The following is a 14470-nucleotide window of genomic DNA, read 5'->3' on the forward strand; positions in this document are numbered from 1 at the left end:
TGTCCATAAATAGAGATTGTTTTATTTCTATCTTTGGAAATTAGATGCTTTTCACTTTTTTTTCTTGCTCTGGCTATGGTTTCCAGAATTTTATTGAATAGACACACTGAAAATGGACATCCTGGAGCTGGAGAGATGGCTCAGTGGTTAAGAGCACTGGCTGCTCTTCCAGTGGACCAGGTTCAATTCCCACCACCCACGTGGTAGCTCACCACTGTCTATAACTCCTGTTCCAGAGGATCTGACACCTTTACACTAATGCATGTAAAATAAATTAAAAAAAAAGAAAATGGACATCCTTGTCTTGTTTCTAATCTTAATGAGAAAGCTTGTTTTTTAATTTTACATACTGTTATTTTTAAAATTCCATTATGTTTATGAAATTTCCTTCTATTTGGATTTTTTTAAAATGTTTTTATTTTAAGAATATGTTGCATTTCTACAAAAGATTTTTCTGTATCAGTTTTGGTCAGCAGTTCTCAACCTGCGGGTCATAACCCATTTGAAGGGTTGAACAACCCTTTCACAGGGGTCGCATATCAGATATCCTGCATACCAGACATTCATATTACACTTCATAACAGTAACAAAATTACAGTTATGAAGTAGCAACCAGATAATTTTCTGGTTGGGGTCACCACAGCATGAGGGAGTGTACTGAAGGGCCACAGCATTGGGAAGGTTGAGAACGGCTGGGGTCGATGCTTTCCTCTTCCACAGCCTACATTTTTAACCATTTGACACATTACTGCCTCTCTTTTCCGCTACGAATTACTGATGGCTGTATTTTGCATTAGGTACAAAAATCTTATTTCCATCAAAAACCACTGAAGGTATGACTTTTGATGGGTATATGTAATTTTCTCATGTGATCTATCCATAATTTATTTAATTCTTCAGGTGGTTCACCAAATTTGAGTGTTCTATATAACCTTCTATTTCTCTTTTTAACCGTTTTTTAATTTTTTTTTAATGTGTATTGGTGTTTTGTCTGCATTCATGTCTGTGAGAGGTTGTTGGATACCCTGCAACTGTAGTTTCAGACTGTTGTGAGCTGCCATGTGGTTGCTGGGAATTGAACCAGGTCCTCTGGAAGAGCAGCCAGTGCTCTTAACTGAGCCATCTCTCTAGCCCCTTAGCCTTCTATTTCTTCAGGAACAAGTCTTCAGGGTTGGAATGATTGGGAACTCTGAAGTCCTCTGTGTGATTTCTGAGGAATTTTAAAAGGTCACTGTGAATGTCTACCACTTAATGAACGTGGCTGTATTCTGAGTCAGCTGTCCGCAGCTCCAGACTCAATCAGTCAACTTTCTGTTTCTGGAGCTCTTCAATTTTCACTTCTATAAGGAAATCACCCCCTACTTCCTCCTTGATATATTATCATTCTTGTCCCCCAGTCTTCTCATTTTCCATCCACATTCTGACCTTGGCTTGCCAGTAGAACCAATGCAGGAAATAGAACTTTACCAGTTCAAATTGCATTTAGACACCGCTGTGCATTTTCATTGTACTTTATTTAGTTTGGAAGACACCTGCACTCTGGCCAGTTTGTTTTTCAGTTATTCTCTTTCCTTCATCAATATTCACTTGCCTGCTTTTTAATTTTTTTTTTAGAAAACCTGCAACATGCCAAATTGAACTTACACATAAGACAAATGTTGAAAAATTCAGTCTTAGAAAATACCAAAAAAAAAAAAAAAAAAGTTCGTGCCTATAAGTTTTTGCATTTGGCTGATTTAAAGACAGTGTTTGAAGTTAATATTTTTTGCACACTCAAGCATCCGCATAACTTTGGGACCTTCATTTAAATACACGCATCTGCTTATCCATTTTGATATCATTAGATACATTAAATTAAAAAAGTGTAAAGTTATAAAAGGGAGTACACTGAAAAACAGCCTAAGGTCTGAAGAGATCTAAAGCAGATACCAAGTAGGAGACTTGAAGTGGCCACTGGTTTATTGTCCAGGCATGCCCAGAACTCGCAGAACTACGTTTCCCAGAGTGCTTAGAGCGGACAGACGCCTCGGCCTCCAGCTGAGCATCAGTCCCGCCTTCTCACTCTAGTGATTGGTCTCTTCACTTCCGCGCCTCCGCGGTTCTCTTCTGCCATTGGTGGATGTTCCGCCGGGGAGTTTTACTCTTTCCCGGTCCTGTCAAGCACCTGGCTCTCGCTCCCGTACCAAGATGGCGGCAGAAGCAGCTGGTGGGAAATACAGGAGCTCAGTCAGCAAAAGCAAAGACCCCTCGGGGCTGCTCATCTCGGTGATCAGGTGAGGGAGTCAGGAGGCAGGGTGAGGACAGGGCAGCGGCTCGCCCTCCGCTGAGGAAGGGAGAGGCGTCGGTCGGGTCCCGCCCGCCGGCCCTTCCCTTCCTCCTGGCCTCCCCAGCCCCTCCCCAGGGCCTGTGGTCCGGCGGGGCGGCCCCCAGGACTCCCGGTTTCCCTGGGGCCCGGCTTAAGGAGAGGAGCCCGCCCTCAGCCTTCCCCTCAGGGCAGGGTCTTGACTTGGGTCCCCGGCCCCACTCGCTTGGGTTCGGGAGGCAGCCCGGCGCAGGTGTGCTCCTTCACTCCTAAAACAGGTACTGGTTGGTTGACCCCGGTGCAGCTCGCACTCGGCCACGCCAGCCGGGGCCCGGGGTCCGGCCCGTGTCTCCTGTTGGGACTTCACGAGTGTCCCCTTCTGGGCACTTCCCACCACCTGTGACTAGCCCCAGCCATGCAGCCGCTGAGCCCAGGTTCTGCGGTGAGCTGCTGAGGACTGGACGTCGAAGGGACACACGTGTTTCTTATTTGGTCGCTTTCTTATTCCCTCAGAACCACACCAGAACAGAATTTCACGTCGCCCTGGGTGTTACTACTCTCTTCCTGAAGTAATAGGGTGAGAGTGGCAGTGGTGGACTATTTTAAAAAAAAAAAAATGTTTAAAACGTTAAACAAATTTAGACCAGCCTGAATAAAATGCACTCTGACACACTTATACGTTGTTGTCATTTGAATTTTACCCCACATATTTTCATGAACCAAATGCCCCTTGCTTCTCCCACTTATCCTTCACTTTGATTTGAATTCTTAAGAGGGCTCATGTAATGGTCCTGATGATTTTTTTTTTTTTTAAACCCAGGACCTACCAGAATTTGGTAGGTTGTAAGCCCTTGAAAGAATGGATAAATCAAGCTTCAGAAAGTTTACCACTTACTGGGCTGAGAAAGACCTATCTATGGGTTTTATGTCAGAGACAGTAGTTTAAGACAATGGCCTGTTAAGTTATTATCAATTTTATTTTACAAATGAGAGGATAGAGCTTTCTGTGAAAATAATATACTTTGTAGGTCTTGAAGAGAAAATAGGCTTGTGTAACTGTAGGACTTTACAGCACAGATTTATCCCGTGATATTAAAACCCCAATCAAAGCATTTGTAGTCCCCTATCTTAATTTTCTCTGAAATTCTAGTATGAGTGCTTGGATGTTTTTCTGAACTTGTTTTTTTTCCTGCCTGATAGTCAACACTCATAAACAATAGATATTTACTGGCATTTATTTAGTACTTAGGGAATATTTGTTGAATGAGTGAATGAATGCCGTGAGGTTTTCAAAGACAAGTCAGATATAATATTACTCTTGAGCGTGTATTCTACTTTTGAGATAAAGATGTATAAAGAGTATGAAAGGGACTTGGAGAAAGATGGAGTGTTACAGAGATGGAGACTTTATGGAAGGAGTGGTCATTTCCAATGGAAGTGGAGTGGGTTAGGGAAAGTAGCAACTTATGTCCATCTTCTTTGTGATTCTGATCCTGTATGTAGGCTTTGTGTGTCAGATTTCTTTTTCTTTCTTTCTTTCTTTCTTTTTTTTGGGGGGGGGTTTTCGAGACAGGGTTTCTCTGTGTAGCTTTGCGCCTTTCCTGGAACTCACTTTGTAGACCAGACTGAACTCGAACTCAGAGATCCGCCTGCCTCTGCCTCCTGAGTGCTGGGGTTAAAGGCGTGCGCCACCACCACCCAGCGTGTGTCAGATTTCTTAAGTGACAGATTTACCCTCAGTAAGTGATATTTAAAAACTGAAAAAGGCCTTAAAACTTTTTGACTGATTCTGATGTGGAGACGTACATTTGCCTTGAAGGGTCAATCCTTTGTCATCTTCTGGGGGCATCACCCACTGCGGGATAGTGTATGACATTGTTGTTTTGTATTGAGTTATGGTCTTGTATATCCCAGTCTGGCTTCAAATTCATTATGTAAATAGTAGTAACCTTGGACTCTTGCTTCTGTCTGCCGAGTGCTGGTATCACAGGTGTACATCACAATACCTGCTCTTATTTGGTTATCCATTTTTCTCTCTTTCTTTTTCTGAGACAGGGTTTCTCTGTGTAACAGCTCTGGCTGTCCTGGAACTCACTCTGTAGACAGGGCTGTCCTCAAACACACAGAGATCTGCCTGCCTCTGCCTCTCAAGTGCTAGGATCAAAGGTGTGGGGGAGGGGGGCCCACGCCACTGGTTATCCATCTCTTAATCCAATCTGTATGTATTACCTTTACTTTTTCACTATGATTTTGGCCCAGGGCATCATTTACTTTGACTTCTGTTGTGAAGTACTTCTTTAATTTTGATTCTTAATCCAGATCATGTCAGAACACTTGAATGACATGTTTCCTTTGTTGTGCTTTTTAAAATCGTGCTATTAAGGTACGTCCAGACCTATCATTCTAGGCAAGTTTAGTAAAGATTGGGGTCTATGCTTACATATGAACACAGACTAGATGTTTTTGGTGCTGGCGTGTTGCTGTTTGTGTTTCAACATTCCTTTGGAGACAGAAACATTTGCTTTGGAATGAGGGATGATGTTGCTAATTTCTGTTGTTGGTTTCCTTCCTGATTTTCTTTTGTACTTAACTCATAAACAGTGCATTAGAAGAGAATGGTAGTATGGGTTTGGTCTTGGGATTTGGGGTGAGAGAATGGCCCTGATTGGAAGAATAGAATAGGACCGTGCATTTCTTATCAGGAACTGTGTGTCATTCTGGTTTCGGCTCATCAAATCTGTGCAGTTTGTCCTGCTGCTCTTCTTGTACATTGTATTCATTGTTCTTAGATCTTCCCATGGACTTCAGTTACCTCCTTCCATCCTTAATGTGTTTCAGATTCTCTCGAAAGACCTGGTTGCTTTGGCAACAAGCTTCACAAAGGAAATCCCATTTTAGGATGGTGTTTTAAAAAGTCTGAGTATTCCTGTAAGGGTACTTGGTACATACTAGCTTTTTCATGGTGCCCTAGACCCATCATCTTGTCCCCAAAATAAATTAGCCTGTCATTTAAACAGTTTGATTAGTTCATCTTTATTTGTTATATCATTGAGCAGTGTTTTTCATGTTTTGGAATGTTTAAAAATTTCCTTCAGTTCTTTTTCCCTAATGTGTAAAAACACCATTTCTACACCAGGTTATATGTTGTAACATTTTATATTGCTTTTAAAATGATTTTATTTATTTATTTAGAGATAAGGTGTCACTATAGAGCCTGGCTGGCCTGGACTTGCTGTGTAGACCAGGCTGATCTTGAACACAGAGATCTATTTGCCTCTGCTTCCCAAGTGCTGGGATTAAAGATGCGAGCCACCATACCTGGCTAAAATGTTATTCTTAATAGAGGATAAGAACATTTCTTGTTGTAGACACATTTTGGTACTGGCTTAAACTCCAGATAAGGTCTAATATAAGGAGTGAGCTAGTGTACACACAGGAAATGGCCCAGCCTCATTGCCATCTTGAACTTCTGATTCTTCTGACTCTACCTCCTGATGCTGTGAGTACAGGCCTGCCCCATGACAGCCAGTTCTCACTGCCACTTTCTATCATGGTAGTAACTAATTAGATGATGGCTCAGGGTTTTGCTTATCAGAGTCCATCACTGAGAATTTAAAATGAAAACATACAGTGCAATTTCTCTCTCTCTCTCTCTCTCTCTCTCTCTCTCTCTCTCTCTCTCTCTCTCTCTCTCTCTTTCTCTCTCTCTCTCGGTTTTTTGAGACAGGATTTCTCTGTGTAATAGTCCTGACTGTTCTGGAACTCGCCTTGTAAACCAGGCTGGCCTTGAACTTAAAGAGATCCACCTGCCTCTGCTTCCTGTATGCTGGGATTAAAGGTATTAGTAACCACTGCCTGGCTGTGCAATTGCAATCTTATATTTGATGGAAAGGGACCTAGAAGGTACTTAAATTAAAATCTTTAATCCCTTAAAAACCCTGAATAAACATGTTTTAGGCCAGTCAATTGTGTAATGGTCCACTCTTGTGTCTGTTTAAAAGTCCTTAGGTCTGTGAGGAAGGCTTTTGGTGAGGAGAGATGGTGTTTACGATTTGGTCTTTTGGAGACTGCCACTAACTGTGATTTTGGGTTTAATCACCACTGGCCCTTTACAGCAGAGCTAATTGGGTGGACATAGTCCAGTTTGGACAGTTTTACACACACACACACACACACACCATATCTTCTTTCCTATTGATTACCCCACTTCAACCTTTTGTTTGGTGTGAAGTTGGAGTTGTGAAGTAAGCAAGATGGCATTTCAGAGATGCTATTTTATTTTTGTGAGTTCTTGTCAGATTTTTAATTGGGGAATGTGTCTACCACTTACTGTAGGTGATTTGCTTTCCAATTAAACATTGAATATGACTTTTTTTTTTGTACGTCAGCCTGCAAATAGCCAGTTTAATTGGGGAGACAGACTCCGGTCGTGACTTAAGGAGGCCTTATTGAAACATTGGAGCAGAGCTTTTGTAGACAGGCTGGTTATAGATGTCAAGGGGGTTTGAAGGCAGTTGGAGGCTCACATTTTCATCAACTTTTATGTCTTCACAGAAGTTGGAATTTCAAAAACATAGAGAATCCTTTATTGTAGGCTCCTGTTAAATTCCTTCCTTCTTCTGTAGAGGATATTTTGGTCAGCCCATAGTTAATTCAAAGTAAAGTTTGTTGAGGAGTCCAGGCTTTGATCTGGGCTTTGAACAGAGACCTTTGAGGTTTGTGACAGTTTGTGGCAGGAAGAGCTTGGCCACTGTTTTGAGCTGGGTCCCAGGAGCTGTGTTAGGCATAGATACTGTTCCTAGCACCGTCTCTCTTTATCCGAGCCCATTGCAAAATAGCCTGTAGGTTTCTTACTCTTTGTTTCCCTCAGCCTTGTCCCCTCAGCGATGCAGTGCTGTTTGCAAGTTACTATCAGAACCACCAGTGTCAGGACCGGAGATGGAGCTCAGTGGGTAGAGTCCTTGTATAGCACGAAGCCCTACCTAGGTTTGAGCCCTGGCATAAACTGGGTGTGGTATTCCATACCTGTAATTGTAGCACTTGGGATAAGGGATACATGAGACTCTGTTTGGAAACAGAACAAACACTAAACTTTCAGGAGGTTCTGGGACAGCTGATAATGGCATTTATGGAAATGAGAAGAAAACTCCATTTTCTGGCTGCACATGCAGAATTAATATCTTGGGGAACTGAGTTGTGCTGGCTAGATTTATGTCAACTTGACACAAATTGTAGTCATCTGAGGGAGGAGGGAACCTCGATTGAGGAAATGCCTCCATAAAATCGGGCTGCAGGCAAGCCTGTAGAACATTTTTTAAATTAGTGATTGATGGGGGATGGCCCAGCCTGTTGTTGTTGGTGCCATCCCTGGGCTGCTGGTTCTCTGTTCCAAAAGAAAGCGGGCTGAGCAAGCCACAATGAGCTAGCCATTAAGCAGTACTCTCCATGGCCTCTGAATTAACTCCTGCCTCTAGGTTTCTGCCCATTTGAGTTCCTGTCCTGACTTCCTTCAGTGATAGACTACAATCTACAAGTGTAAGACCAATAAACCTTTTTCTCCTCAATTTGCTTTTTGGTCATGGTGTTGCGGCAATAGAAACCCTAGCTGAGACACAAGTCTTGGTTTCTAAAGCCTCAGGAGTCATTGTTAACGTTGGAATATCTTAAAAGCTTTGAGCATTGTGGTTTTATTATTGGGTGATACCATCATTTTTTCAACCCATGCCTTTATAGATATGTCTGGACACAAGCCTTTGGTGAGAGGGTCAGTGCGTGGTTTAGGGTTGATCAGAAAAACTTAACTACTCTTGTAACTTGGAATCACTCAGTTCCCATTTATGAAACAGGATGATTAGAAGGTCTGGTGTGGTTTGGGGGAACATGAAATGAGACAAAACATGAAAGTGCTTTGTACAGGTTGGAACAGAGGCACTCAGATGCTTAATTCTTCATTTCTAGTGTCTGGAGTGTTTTTGGTTAGAAACTTGATTTTTTCCTAAATTTGAGAGTACTTGCCTGGCATGGCTCAGGCCATGAGTCCAATCTATTGCACAATAAATTAATTAATTCACAGCTGGAGACCAAACCCAGGACCTTGTGCATTGGTCCAGTTCATGCACAACAAACAAAGAAACAGATTCAGAGCTGAGGACGAAACCCAGAACTTTGTGCTTGCTAGGCAGGTCTCTACCACTGAGCTAAATTCCCATCCCCTATTACGAATCTCATTAAAAACCCTTTATTCTGAGACATGCCTTGAAATGATTGTGCATACTTACAGCCAGTCATTTTACAGATAGATCTCTGTTTTGCCACCTGCAGTCGTAGTGTTGTAAGTTGTTGGTGTGGTGTTTAATGTGGTCTTCTTTGGGCAGGTTTTAGAGACTTTTATTACTAGTTGGTGGGATTTTGGTGGTGGTTTGCAGTGGTAAGTTCTGCTTTCTGTTGCAAACAGTCTGAGTCTGCTGCTGTTTACATTTTGTTAACTGCTTTCAGACTATGAAATGAATTAGACCTTGATCCTTATAATAGTAGCCCATTTTTTTTATGTGCTAGGGATTCAGCCTTAAAAACAATCAGAACTTACAATGTAATACAGAGTAATAAAAGAATACTTTTGTTGATATAAGCAAGTATGCATTTTAAAATTTTTATGAGAATTTTTCTGAATTGCTTGTTACTATAAGCCCTTTCAAAAAGTAAATAGGACATTATTCAAAAGATCTTGTTTGTTTTTCATTTAAAACTTACTGCTGTTGACACAAAAAACACAGCTCTCACCTTAAAGAGAATAGGAAATAGTTTATTCTGCAGTCATTTTAAAGCACCATGGTCTGGGAACACAGATTTAGGTTATCCCAGATTCCATGTTCCAAAGTGGGAACAGTTTTATAGTTTTAGGGAACAAAGAAGGTCATAAAATCAAGGGAAGTTTAAAATACATGGTGGACATCAGAGAGGCAGTTAGTTATAGCAAGATGGGAGAGGCTTTTTTTTTCTTCCAGTTTTTCAAGACAGGATTTCTTTGTGCAACAGTCTTGGCTGTCCTGGAACTCACTTTGTAGATCAGGCTGGCCTCAAACTCAGAGGTCCATCTGCCTCTGCCTTCTGAGTGCTGGGATTAAATGAGAGTGCTACCACTGCCCATCAGGAGGCTTTTCTATAGGCCCAAGATGCTATTTGATGAAGTTTTTAGCTTTTGGTTGGTGGATGCTAAGTCAGTAGATTTCCAAAAGTTTTTATCTGTTAGTTACAGGATGTTAGTTCTTACACAGAGGTGGGCAATGCCTGTTCCAGGGGCTAAAGCTAGCCCAAGACAAGGTATTTAGCCTCTGGAGATACAACATTCCAGTCTCTCTGTTTCATTGTGCTTTTAATCAGTCAGTCTTTTTAGACCCAATTTCTTTCCAGGAATTGTCATTCCCATCATTTTATATCCAAAATCACCCTTGAAAACTTGCTAGGAAGCATCTTCTCAGGCACTGTCTGACCCATCTGACATGAATCTGCATTTTTATAACTAAACAGATGATCTGAAAGTTGATAAAGTTTGGGTAGCCCTTTAACATACTTTATTGGGGAAATAAGATATAAGAAACAAATTCAAATTGTTACCTTTCTTTAAAGTTGAGATAATGATAGAGCTATGCTTTTCTTCTTCTTTTCAGTGAATATACTTTTTAAAAAAGTATTACTCAGGGTGGAGAGATGACTCAGCAGTTACGAGTACATTCGCTCTTTCAGAGGACCTCAGTTAGGTTCCTAGCTACCATATTGGGCAGCTCAGAACTACCTGTAACTTTAGCACCACAGGTATCAGATGCCTCTGGCCTCCATAGGCTCTGCATTCACTTATGTGAAGGTATGCGCTCAGACACACACACACACACACACACACACACACACACTTGAAATACATCTTCAAAGTTTAAAAAAGCATTGCTGTCAAGATGATCATTTGTATAATGATATATATATATATATATATGAATCATGCTTGGGACTTTGCTAATGTAGTTGGGGAACAGGGTTAGAGCCAGTTCGGGGATAGGTGAGGCCAGATTGGAATGTGGCACTATCTCTTGAAGGTGGAATTTTTTGACAAGTCTTTTAACTTTTGTATGTGGTCAAAAACTTCCATTAAAAATGTTTATGTGGGAGCTGGAGGCAGAGTGTCTATTTAGCAGATCAGTAAATCACAGAAATGCAGTATGTAGTAGTCTTTAGATCAATGGTTCTCAACCTGGGTTCTTGACCCCTTTGGGGGGTTGATTGACCTTTTCACAGGGGTCATATATCAAATATCCTGCATATCAGATATTTATATACATTATGATACATAGCAGTAGCAAAATTACAGTTATAAAGTAGCAACGAAAATAATTTTTTGGTTTGGGGTCACCACAACGTGAGGAACTGTATTAAAGGGTTGCAGCATTAGGGAGGTTGAGAACCACTACTTTAGATCTTGTCATTTCTCTATGACACCTGTATTCTCAAGCTTCATGGGTGCTTTCATTTAAGAAGCCTACCCCCCACCCCAATTTCCAATATGTATTTGACCACATAATACCTGTCAGAATCTTGTAAAACATCATTTTGAGGAACTCACCAGGAAGTGAGGATCTATCTCTGTGGACATTGCTTTCTGAGGGGTGCTGGACTTTATAAGGAAGTAGGAAAGAGATAGAGTTTTAAGTTGACTTCGTCAGCCTTAAGCTCAGTTTTATGCCTGAATCGGGTGATTTTACTTAATTTTAGTTAATAGCCGCCTTTGTTGCCTAAGCAATTTATACCTTTTGGTTTCCAGTACTGTTCTGCATAACTGAGTTAACTGCACTACTGAAGCACTATACGCACATGTGTTGGGTGTAATAATTGGTTCTAAGTGCTGTCTGAAGCCAGACACCAGTGAGTTTTCAACTGACTTTAAAGCAGACATTGTTTACTGTTACTTGAGGCTACAAGTCTCTCTCTACTGTTAAGGGATGTTCATATGCATGAGAAAACTTTTTCAGAGGGACTTGTCATTGTGGATTGCTATCAGGATGGGATTATCCTGTATTTCATAGGCTCTAATAAGCCATAATTAAGAATCAAGGCATTACAATGTATAATTGAATAGAATAAAATCCGATTTGAAAGCGAGGTGTTGATTTACTTATGCTTTGAGTAAAGTGTATCTTGTGTGATTATGTAGTGATACCCATCTCTAGCATTTCTTTAATGTGTGATCCTTTATTCAATCTCAGATTCATGAGGGCCTCTTATTTTGATAACTCCCTGGAAGCAGTTACAGATGATTCAGTATCTATGAAGTGTAGCAGTGTGTCTTGCTTTGCATAATCAGCTTGAAACTCTGAGCTGTGTAGTGTTTGTATCCTTCAGTCTCTTTTCTTCCTCATGGGCTTTGAGTTTCTCTCTACTCATGCCTAGAGCTGTTGTCTGTAGTTCCCCTGCTGACTGTAGGTATATTTTGCTGTCTGTCTGTATGAGATGGGTTGGGTTTTCTTTTTTTTGGAAAGAAAATGTGGCTCTAGTACTTTGAAGTAAGTGCTGGGTAGAACTGATAATGTAACGGAGCAGGGTGGGAAGAAAGCACGATTGACATTGGAAGGGTCATATCAGCTCTAGACATCTGTGGGGTCACTAACAGAAGGGTGTATTTTCTTCTAAAAAGACTGGTTATGAAGCACTCGGTTTTCACTTTCTGGAGTAAGGCTTGGAAACTAGTCCACCCTCAGGTTCAGTTCTTGTCTTGTGCTCTGGTGTTTGAGCGAATTGATTGGTGGTGGTGGGTTTGAGGTTCTTGATGATAAGAAGCACAGGGACCTTGCAGCATCCAGCTGATATCCTAGGCCCACATGGAGTACTTCTCAGAAAGGGGGTAACTGAGGACATTTGATTCCTAGTATAGATGGTGCTTTGTCATTTGCTGATTAGTGATTTTTGGATATGTGAAACTGTACTTGTAATTAGTTTTTCTTAGTTGCTTGAAGGAATTTCCAGTAATTGTTCTCTCTCTCTCTCTCTCTCTCTCTCTCTCTCTCTCTCTCTCTCTCTCTCTCTCTGTCTCTCTCTCTCTATATATATAATGTATATATATGATTTATTTATTATGTATACAGTGTTCTGTCTGCATGTTTGCCTGCACACCAAAAGAGGGCGTCAGATCCCATTATAGATGGTTGTGAGAGCCACCATGTGGGTACTGGGAACTGAACTCAGTACCTCTGGAAGAGCAGCCAGTGCTCTTAACCTCTGAGCCATCTCTTCAGCCCCATTAATTGTTTTCTTAGTTTTTACTATTTCTAGAAGAGAGGCCAGTGTAGGCTAACAAGGAATGCCCTTAGTAGACAGCTAAGCCCATTATCAGAAAACATGGCTGAGTTTTAACTCATTCTGAAGGAGTCACCCTAATTTAGGTGTGTAACTTTATTTCTTGTAACAAGTGTCTCACGAGAACAGCCCTCCTAGCTGAGGTTCTCCTGATCTTGCTAAACTTCATCACCTCCTCTCTTTGCCATCTCTAAACCTAGTCCCAAGTAGAGAATTGAAATGTCATCATAAAAAGAAAAAAGCCTTTTGCACAGTTCAGTTTATAACTAAGCTGTCCCTTTATCACCTTGTTAAAATACTCTAAGCTTCCAGAGCAGTAGTCTGTCATCTGCAAACAGGTAACCTCAGGCAGGAGTGATTGTATTCAGCACTGACTGTCATGCTGTCTTGTGATAGTTACCAGTCTTGCATCAATACTGATACCAACATGTGTGCTCTACACTCTCCAGAGAACTGCTAGGTGACGGCTTCAGCTGTTGAAAGATTTGCTAAGATAATCTAACTCACCTAGTTCTATAACTTCTCTAAATTCTGTTTTTAGATGAGAATGAAAAAAATAAATCATTGGAAAACTATGTATTTGGATTCTATTATTTTGTTTTCCGAAATATGGAGGCCTTAGTTTTTTTTTATTATGCTCCTGAAGAGATGATGTAAAATTTGTTACCTTGTTTTCAGAAGATTGTTGAGGACATCTTTCACTATATTGTAAAGTGTCTCCCATGTTGTTTTAAATGAAAATTTGGCTTGCCTAAAGGAGTCTATCTTTTAGAAAATGAGAATTAGAACTTTTTGCCTTGGCTGCTTGGAAGCTCAAATGTAGATTAAGAACTCATTTACTATGAACTCTGTGGCCATGTGACCTGTTTATATTTTACATTTATATAATGATGTTCTGTGTATTTTACTGTATTCTTAGAGAAAACATCTCTGATATTTATTTTTTTGAAAGAGATGAGATATAATTAAAATGAAACCAGTGTAAATGTGGTTACTGGTTGTCACCACTAAACACTGGCTGATTAGTTACCACCACTGCTAAGTAGTTGCTTCAGTGACCACCCAGAGTAAAGGCCACAGATCTGTGTCTGGTCTTGCTCCTAACTTCCTCTGTCACTGCCGCACTAGCAGTTAAGTAGCCACAGTGATCTCCTTGCCAGTTCCTTCCCTTAATAGTTTGAATTCCTTCTCCTTCATGGCCCATACATCCTCTGTCCTCCCTAGAACAGCTTCCCCACAGAGAATGTCTTCATAAAGACCTTATTCACATGCTTCCTTTCTGTGCCCTTGCTGGATGAGGCTATTTTTGTCTCTTTTGTACCACAGCTCCTGCCTCCTGCACTTCCCCACTTACCTACTTTATGGTCTGCACCTCCACACTGAAATGTTAGCATCTTGAGGGAGGACTAAGTTAGTTATTGCTGTGTGTCTAGCCACATAGAACTGCCTGGAAGTAACGGTGCCTAGTAAATGCTGTTGAGTGAATCAGTGAATTGGGCAGGGCCACCAGAGCTGTTGCTTTCCTTTCCAGGGATTTATGAGCATGCATGACCTCCAGTGAGACCATTCCACTGCATTCGTCCTGGGCAGAGAGCTGTCGTCCATGACCTTCCACATCCTGCATCTTGCTGCTGCTCATTATGTAGCTTTTACTAAACATTTAACGTACTAGGCACTGTGAGAATCTAGAGAAAAGGTCTGATCTGTGTTCGTAATAGATCCATAGGGATTTGGGGGTGGGGAGACTTGAGGGGATTTGGGCTAGCAGAGTTGGGATTCATAGATTATTTATTTTGGTTCTAATGCTGTGAGTCCACATTTCCATTCTGC

The 14470-nt window shown here is 41.1% G+C and overlaps 1 protein-coding gene across 4 annotated transcripts in view; it reads left to right on the plus strand.

The window, feature by feature from the left end:
- Positions 1–2140: 2140 nt before the first annotated feature.
- Positions 2141–14470, plus strand: part of Exoc4 (exocyst complex component 4) — a 768512-nt gene continuing 756182 nt past the window's right edge. For 3 of the 4 annotated variants that reach the window (XM_052721855.1, XM_052721857.1, XM_052721858.1), the window contains exon 1: positions 2141–2273. In XM_052721855.1, the coding sequence (XP_052577815.1) occupies positions 2188–2273 (86 nt within the window). In that variant the 5' untranslated portion in view covers positions 2141–2187. Of the gene's footprint in view, positions 2274–14168; positions 14283–14470 lie in introns of those variants that run through there. The other variant, XM_052721856.1, reaches the window with a different exon arrangement.

The sequence above is a fragment of the Peromyscus californicus genome, unplaced genomic scaffold (genome assembly GCF_007827085.1).
Source record: "Peromyscus californicus insignis strain IS unplaced genomic scaffold, ASM782708v3 Scaffold_6__1_contigs__length_162567912, whole genome shotgun sequence".
NCBI lineage: Eukaryota > Metazoa > Chordata > Mammalia > Rodentia > Cricetidae > Peromyscus > Peromyscus californicus.